The sequence below is a fragment of the Diaphorina citri genome, unplaced genomic scaffold, assembly GCF_000475195.1.
Source record: "Diaphorina citri unplaced genomic scaffold, Diaci psyllid genome assembly version 1.1 scaffold1335, whole genome shotgun sequence".
Classification (NCBI taxonomy): Eukaryota; Metazoa; Arthropoda; class Insecta; order Hemiptera; family Psyllidae; genus Diaphorina; species Diaphorina citri.
In genome coordinates, this window is record NW_007378763.1 from 137,700 (window position 1) to 146,911 (window position 9,212).

The window sequence follows — 9,212 nt, forward strand, 5'->3', positions numbered from 1 at the left end:
GTCCCCCATCATCGGAGCGGACTTCTTACGCGAGTACGGCATAATGGTCGACATCAAGAATGCGTGTTTACATGACCCCCTGACAAATCAAAGAGCCTGTGCATCACTAGTGAACACAGCAACTGGTACCATATCTGCTATGGAGCCAACCATTCCCACTGTCATTCAGAATTCCATCAGGGAGCATGGGGTGATGGCAGGCAGTGGAGGCAACCCATCCAAGTCTACCAAAGGACCAAATGTCTTTCACCATATAATCACCACGGGACCCCCCTGCTTTGCTAGACCACGGCGGTTGGCACCGGACAAATATCGTGCTGCCAAGGCGGAGTTCGAGATCATGCTGCAACAAGGAATAGTCCAGCCCTCCAAGAGTCCATGGGCGAGCCCCCTGCATATGGTTCCCAAGAAGTCAGGGGACTGGCGTCCATGCGGGGACTACACTCGACTCAATGCACAGACGGTCCCAGACAGGTATCCCATACCTAACATCTTTGGACCGCTTCCATCCTCTAAGGGTTATACCTACCTGTTAACATGTGTAGACCGCTTTACCAGATGGTTCGAGGCCATTCCCCTCACCGATCAATCTGCAGAAATAGTGGCACAAGCATTTTTCAACGGTTGGATTTCTCGATTTGGCACTCCAAATGATAGTCTTGGATTGAGCATTTTAATTGGTGAAATCCATGGGAAGTATAATAGTATATCTTGTGATGTGTCTATTTTCTTGATTACGTTTTATTACATTTTTTTTTCTTTTCAAATACCTACGTATTCTGCAAATGTAATAGAAAGTCGTGTGATGTTCACACCAGATTTTTTTAATTGGCACTTTGATTATGGGAAAAGTAGTTACCCCACAAAAACACAAATGTGAAAAAAGGCCAAGTCCCTATCCAAAAATGTCGGCCTACAAAAGTGGTGAGATCAGAAAATTAAGGCCAAGTCTGCATTCCCAGTTTTTCGTGTCTACCGACAATGCTGGATCTCAATTCCTTCAACCTTCTCTCAATTTCAACTTGGCAATGTTTTCCTTTCATTTACATGTTAATAATAGGTATTTATTAATTTGAGAAGGAAAAACATTGCCAAGTTGAAATTGAGAGAAGGTTGAAGGAATTGAGATTCAGCATTTTCGGCAGACACGAAAAACTGGGAATGCAGACTTGGCCTTAATTTTCTGATCTCACCACTTTTATAGGCTGACATTTTTGGATAGGGACTTGGCCTTTTTTTCACATTTGTGTTTTTGTGGGGGATCTCATTCCTTTTTTCTAAGTGTGTATTTACAAATGATTATTAGGTTGTTGCTGCGTTGTTGTTGTTGTTGTTGTTGTTGTTGTTGTTGTTGTTTTTGTTGTTGTTGTTGTTGGTGGTGGTGTTGGTGTTGGTATTGTTGTTATTGTTGTTGTTGTTGTTGTTGTTGTTGTTGTTGTTGTTGTTGTTGTTGTTGTTGTTGTTGTTGTTGTTGTTGTTGTTGTTATTGTTGTTGTTATTGGTGTTGTTGAGGTTGTTGTTGTTGTTGTCGTTGTTGTTGGTAGTGGTGAAATATCTTTTTTGAACTAAGCCTTTAGTCAGTAAAAAAGCGGTGGAAATACCGTTAACTGTAAAAAATATAAATACATAAATTCTGTAGTGTGTGTGGAAAAGCCAGACCACAGTATTAGAGTTTGTTTAGATCCTAGATACATAAATAAATATATCATAAGATCCAAGTTAAACATTCCTAACGATTGAATCTCTTACGTCAGATATAAGTCAAGCTAAAATTTTCTCCGTTTTAGATGCCAAGTGAGGATTTTGGTCTTTAGAATTAGATGAAGAAAGTTCAAAACTAACCTGTTTTAACACAGAGTGGGGTGTTTTTAGATACTTAAGACTTCCTTATGGTATATCGTCAGCTTCGGAAACATTCCAACACACATTGCAAAATTTATTTTGTAATATTCATATCTGGCAAAAAAAAAATAGTTTCCTACGGCTTTATTTATTTATTATTATTATTTATTGACTTTTTTTTTGAGAAAGCATCGAGTTTTTGAGATTCTTGTGTTAATTTCAGGTAAGGAAACACGCCGCTCCGCCGAAGAATGGCCGTAGCTGTGTCCCTGTGCCATTAAATATAAACATAATTTATTGTGCCAGTAAAATCAAAAGAATTGAAAGCAAGATCGAGCAACGCCTTGGAGAAGATCAGTTTGGATTCAGGAAGGGAAGAGGAACGAGAGATGCAATGGGATGTATGCGGATGATGGGAGAGAAAATGATAGAAGTGAACAAGAACCTGTACGTGTGTTTCATTGACTGGGAGAAGGCGTTTGATAGAGTGGATTGGAACATCTTACTGAGAGTGCTGAAAGAGATTCACCTAAACTGGAAAGATAGAAGATTAATCAGAGAGTTGTATAAAGGACAGAAAGTTATTGTGAGAATAGAGAATGAAGAAACAGAGGAAATAACAATTGGAAGAGGTGTGAGACAAGGATGTTGTATGTCGCCATCACTCTTTAACTTGTACGCTGAAAAACTATTAGAAGAAGCGTTGAGAGATACACCTGGAATACAAGTTGGCGAAGAAAATGTGAAGAACCTCAAGTATGCAGATGATCAAGCAGTGCTAGCAACATCAGAAAGAGCACTACAGGTTATGATTGACAACATCAATGAAGCAGGAAAAAGATTTGGGATGAAGATAAATGCGGGAAAGACGAAAGTTATGAAGATTGGGAAAACAGAAAGAAGAATAAATCTAACACTAGAAGGACAGAGACTTGAGCAAGTAGAAAACTTCAGATACCTGGGAGGATTAATAAAATCAAACGGAAGCTGCACAGAAGAAATCAGAAGCAGAATAGGAATGGGGAAGATAGCGTTTGAGAAAGTCAAGGATCTACTGACCACAAGAAGGATACCGCTGAAGCTGAGGAAGAGATTTGCAAAGTGTTACGCATGGAGTGTGGTGCTGTATGGAGCGGAAACGTGGACGATGAGGAAGAAAGAAGAGAAATATCTGGAGAGCTTCGAGATGTGGGTGTGGAGAAGGCTGGAAGGAATCAAGTGGTCAGATAGAGTCAGGAATGAAGAAATGCTGAGAAGAGTTGATGAGAAAAGAGAAATACTGAGAACCATAGTGAACAGGAAAAGAAGTTGGCTGGGTCACATCCTGAGAAGAAATTGTCTGCAGAGAAGAATCATGGAAGGAGAGCTGAGAGGAAAGAGATCAATAGGAAGAAAGAGGTTTGGAATGCTGAGAGATGTGCTGAATGGAAGAACGTTTGAACAAATGAAGGAGGACGCCCAAGATCGAGAAAAGTGGAGAACGTCGTGTTGAAACCTGTCCTAGGACAGATCTACATCTATATACAGGGTGTCCCAGAATTTATGCTTTAATTGATTTTCTCGGAGCCTGTTCGAAATTTCGAAAAACAAAAAAACCCGTAACTTTTTGATTTTTGAAGCAGACATTTTGGCAATATTGCGATTCGCGAAAAATTTCGCAAAGTCCGCGAATCGGGTACCAACTTTGGATTTTTAAATTAGAACCCCTATTTTTTATTGCAAATTCGTTTTCTACGTTAAATTTGAAGTATAATCGACTACTCACTCGAATTTTTGCGATTCGCGGTTTTCGCGGAATTCGCGAAAGACGCGGATCACAAAAGTGCTTATAAAGTACAAATGTGACCTATTTCAAACTCCCCCAAAATAAAATTTTTAGCGCCCCAGGGGGTTTTTTTTTTTTTTTTTTTTTTTTTCAATACTTCTTGTTTAGCCCCTTCAAGGTTGCATAATTTTTGGCCCCAGAAGAGCGACAAAGGGCGCCGGGGTGGCTAAAATCAACAGTGAAGTTTTAGAAAAAGCCCCAGTTTGAGCGTGCTGCCCTATTCGCGGGAACAATTTGAACAGGCCTTAATCCAGGGCTCCCGGCTGTGTGAACTTTTAATAAACTTGTTAAACTCTAGTAATAAATTTACGAACTCACGATTGTTTTCACTAATCCGTCAATCTTTTACGAACCCGTTACGCCCACGTACACGTAACAAACTAGTTTTACCTATCTGATGTATGTGTACAAAAAAGTTGCAATACGAGTAGAACTTACTTGTATGGAATGGGTCTCACATTTTCCTGCTCAATTTGATGTAAGATAGGTGTAAATATACGCCATGCCTCTGATAGCTCGTCAGCACGGACGAAGTGCATTTGTGATCCACAGAATACATCCAGCAGAAGTCTTTCATAAGCATCAGGTAACTTGGCATTCTAGAATTGAGTAAAAGAAAAGAATTGAAAATTAGTAATGGCGAAAAATCTCCTTTTTAGTCCGTCCTTCCTTTATTAAATTACAATAGTAATAATAAAAGGTATAGGGACGGACTATTGTACGAGTATTCGCTTCGGTGTCGTCTGTTCCCATAGGAGGACTTATCCAAACCTGGTCGACCTATATATCAAATTAAAGGTATTTTTACCAGGAACATGAAAGTAGGTGCAAATTTTGGCTTAAAAAAAACTGGTTTTTGGGGTATTTTTTTTTTTCTTTTTTTTTTTACATTTTCTCACACAAATGACTCTGATCTTGAAATTTGTCACGATGACCTATGAACTCAAAGCGAGAAAGTGTTAAATAACACTTCAGTCGTTAATTTAAGACCGGTTTTAGCGTCATCTACATATGTTAAGCTACGCCGAGCAAGGCCAATAAATGGATGGGTGACTGAGACACTAATTTTTTTTTTTTTTTTTTTTTTTTTTTTTTTAAGTAGCACACCTGAAAACATGGAATTCAATATGTTATTCCAATATATTGGACAATTGTTAAGGATTTCCCTATAGTAGCAGCATATCCCAAAAACAGGATCAACCATTATGGGATAGCGGTACATCCTAGAAGAAAAGTGTAAATGTATAATATAGGAAATAAAAATACAAACAGCTTTCTAATTCATTGTTTATAAAAAAAATTTACCGGAAACGAGATATTGTGAGAAAACCTCTTTTTTGGCCGCCATTTTGGAGACATCATTACGGTCTTTCCCGCAGCAAGAAAACAATCAAGTTGTTGATTGGTTCCCGGGAGGTCGTCGTCTCTCGTGATCGTGTGAAGCCGGCCTTCACTACTGAAACTGGTGAGAGTGATGAATTAACCCCACCACTGCAACCAGACTTCTTTCCCGCAGCAAGAAAACAATCAAGTTGTTGATTGGTTCCCGGGAGGTCGTCGTCTCTCGTGATCGTGTGAAGCCAGCCTTCACTACTGAAACTGGTGAGAGTGATGAATTAACCCCACCACCACAACCAGACTTGGTTCCATTACCTTTGGAACCATTACCGCCACCTCCATCATCAGCTCCTTTGGTACCACTACCACTGGTGCCCTCAGCTCCCGCCACCTCCATCATCAGCTCCTTTGGTACCACTACCTCTGGTGCCCTCAGCTCCGCCACTGGTACCTCCTCCAGTAACTACAAGCCCGGTGCTCCACCTCCATCATCAGCTCCTTTGGTACCACTACCTCTGGTGCCCTCAGCTCCGCCACTGGTACCTCCTCCAGTACCTACAAGCCCGGTACTCCGACAAGTTCCTGGTACCCCTGGTACTGCAGTCCCTTCTTCAAGTTCATCGGCAAGGCCGGTCACAGTTCCTCAGAATCCGCCACTGGTCCAGTCCGGTAGTCCTGTAGCTGTCCCACTCAAGTCACCCAAGAAGGTCACTTTCGGTCCGATCCAGGCTGCCAAGTCAAAGAGGCATGCTCTCCAGGACGCATCATACACGGTTGGTTCTCCCGTACCTACTAGTGCTTCTCGGCAATCCATAGTCAAATCACCTAAACCAGGTAATAATATCCTGCCACGCAAACCCACTGGTTCTGCATTCAAACCTTCAGTTGTGCCAATGTCCCCGGGTTCGAATCCCGCTACCAACCATCCGGGTTCAAAGCCCATAGTCAACTGCCCGGGTTCGAATCCCGTTACCAACCACCCAGGTTTAGTCAAAGAGGCATGCTCTCCAGGACGCATCATACACGGTTGGTTCTCCCGTACCTACTAGTGCTTCTCAGCAATCCATAGTCAAATCACCTAAACCAGGTAATAACATCCAGCCAAGCAAACCCACTGGTTCTGCATTCAAACCTTCAGTTGTGCCATTGTCTCCGGGTTCGAATCCCGCCACCAACTACCTGGGTTCAAAGCCCGTAGTCAACCGCCCGGGTTCGAATCCCGCTACCAGCCACTCAGGTTCAAAGCCCGTAGTAAACCGCCCGGGTTCGAATCCCGTTACAAACTATCCAGGTTCAAATCCTGTTACCAACCATCCGGTTTCAAATCCCGTTGTCAGTTCAAAATTGTCTAAACCGACTAGTAATAATTTACCTCCCAATGTTGAGCCTAGATTAAGTTCTCGTAACCGTAGATCACCTTCTTTATTTTCTCGTATCTATCAACTTATTGATAAATAATATTTGTCACTTTTTCCTCGTTCCCCTATTGACCATTTCATAGTGATAATAATGACCATAGTGTATCGGGGACACCTACTATTACTACTGCTGCTAGTCACTGTTCTATCTCTGTTATCGGCTCATTCATACTAACTATACCTATCTAGTCATTAAATCCTGTTGTTCAAAGCTACAGAAAACATACTTTCTTTTTTGCAACTTTCATTTTATTCAATTTTCAAAATTAGCATATTGTTTGTAAATTACGACCTATACCTAGGTTTATATTTTATGTTTATATAACATTGTTACCTTACTAACGTAATTTTTCCTTACTAGCCGAGGGTTCGAACCCCTGATCTCCTCGTTCAACTGATTGGCCATAAGGAGTGCGAAAATTAGCTGACTGACCATAAGGCAATATGTAAAATGGCGGTTTACATCGTTTGGCAAAAAAAAAATTTCGGAAAAGTCGTACCATTTTCCAGTAGTACAGGAAAAACCACTTTCGGGATCATTAAACTTGTGGTGACCGTCGTGTGTCACCATCTTTTTGTCTTGTGTCCGCGGAGGGGGAGTGTGTGGTGACCGTCGTGTGTCACCATCTTTTTGTCTTGTGTCCGCGGCTTATCGCACCGTGTGACACCACCTTATACCACAGCCTATTGGTTGTTTATTTACATTTGAAATGTTGCTAGCTTCACTCCGGTGATTTCCCCTTTTCTGATTTTTCCTTTGTTCAGAACTTCTGAGTAGCTTTTCCGGAATTCCGGCGTCCCTCGAGTTTTCCCTAGGCATTTTACTATACTAGGCGCTTTTCCTGGGTTTTCCCAGCGTAATTTGTATTTTTACACAACTAGTGCGTATACCAATAAACCAAGTTCGTTTAGTTGCTAGCTTCACTCCGGTGATTTCCCCTTTTCTGATTTTTCCTTTGTTCAGAACTTCTGAGTAGCTTTTCCGGAATTCCGGCGTCCATCGAGTTTTCCCTAGGCATTTTACTAGACTAGGCGCTTTTCCTGGCTTTTCCCAGCGTAATTTGTATTTTTCCACATTCTGATTTTTCCTTTGTTCAGAACTTCTGAGTAGCTTTTCCGGAATTCCGGCGTCCCTCGAGTTTTCCCTAGGCATTTTACTATACTAAGCGCTTTTCCTGGGTTTTCCCAGCGTAATTTGTATTTTTCCACAACTAGTGCGTATACCAATAAACTAAGTTCGTTTATATCTACCGATTTACTTGTGTTTTCCATTCAATCTCTTTCTCTTGGTGTCCGGGGTGTATCCAACAGAGTCACATACACACACCCGATTTACTTGTGTTTTCCATTCAATCTCTTTCTCTTGGTGTCCGGGGTGTATCCAACAGAGTCACATACACACACCCCCGCCAACTCAGGGTATTTTTTTTAATGGTGGGATTTATAGCAAAATTCCCACAAAAATCTCGTCCTCAACACGCTCCCCTGTGCCAGATCCCACCCCCGCCAAAGTGGTGACCCCGACGTGATCGCCAAAGTGGTGACCCTGAACCTGTCCAGTGTCGAAAGGACAGTCGACCGCGTCGGCAACCGCGATTAGGTCCAGCATGACGGATTCCAATGTTCCAGGCTCGTAGACTTGGATGGGTTGCTCCCAAGTACCCCATGGCATTGGCTATCCCCAAATTTTTGAAAATGGACCCAGTCACATATTTTGTGATCGTTGAGTCACAGTTCAGTGTATGCAACATCATGTCGGATGAGCAGCGCTTCATCCAACTCACCGCTAGACTGGAAACTGATGTGTTAGAAGAGGTGTCAGATGTCATCCGGAAACCGGAGACCCGTAACTACACATCTCTCAAAGCTGCGCTGATCAAGAGGTTCAGCCAATCAGATGAAGAACGCCTGTCAAAGCTCCTGGAGCACACAGAAGCAGGTGACCGTTCCCCAGGACAGCTTCTCCGGGAAATTCAAAACCTTGCTGGCTCAGATGTACCCGAAAACATAATACGTGGACTCTGGATGAAGAAATTACCAGTTCCTCAGAATCCGCCACTGGTCCAGTCCGGTAGTCCTGTAGCTGTCCCACTCAAGTCACCCAAGAAGGTCACTTTTGGTCCGATCCGGGCTGCCAAGCCAAAGAGGCATGCTCTCCAGGACGCATCATACACGGTTGGTTCTCCCGTACCTACTAGTGCTTCTCAGCAATCCATAGTCAAATCGCCTAAACCAGGTAATAATATCCAGCCAAGCAAACCCACTGGTTCTGCATTCAAACCTTCAGTTGTGCCATTGTCTCCGGGTTCGAATCCCGCTACCAGCCACCGAGGTTCAAAGCCCGTAGTCAACCACCCGGGTTCGAATCCCATTACAAACCATCCAGGTTCGAATCCTGTTACCAACCACCTGGGTTCGAATCCCATTGTCAACCGTCCGGGTTCGAATCCCGTCGTCAGTTCAAAATTGTCTAAACCGACCAGTAATAATTTACCTATTAATAATGTACCCCAGCAGGGAAAAGCTCCCAATGTTGAGCCTAGATTAAGTTCTCGTAACCGTAGATCACCTTCTTACTTGAAGGATTATTCATGTAAATAGTTAATCTGATAAGATACAACTTGTAGTATTGTAAAATTTGTACATAACTTTTAGGTCTTTATTCTGTTGTTCAAAGCTACAGAAAACATACTTTCTTTTCCACAACTTTCATTTTATTCAATTTTCAAAATTAGCATATTGTTTGTAAATTGTGACCTATACCTAGGTTTATATTTTATGTTTATATA

The 9,212-nt window shown here is 42.1% G+C and overlaps 1 protein-coding gene and 1 long non-coding RNA gene across 2 annotated transcripts in view; both read right to left on the reverse strand.

Moving 5' to 3' along the window:
* The window catches only part of LOC103515419 (glucose-6-phosphate 1-dehydrogenase), a 46,402-nt gene that overhangs the window by 5,857 nt on the left and 31,333 nt on the right, over positions 1 to 9,212 (reverse strand). The window contains exon 5 of the mRNA XM_026828132.1: positions 4,106 to 4,266. Coding sequence (XP_026683933.1) covers positions 4,106 to 4,266 — 161 coding nt within the window. The remainder of the gene's footprint in view (positions 1 to 4,105; positions 4,267 to 9,212) is intronic.
* Positions 6,031 to 9,201, reverse strand: LOC113470009. Its single transcript, XR_003393234.1, has 2 exons — positions 8,993 to 9,201; positions 6,031 to 6,422 (listed from the first exon to the last, which is right to left on the reverse strand). It is a non-coding gene; the product is annotated as an uncharacterized LOC113470009 (long non-coding RNA).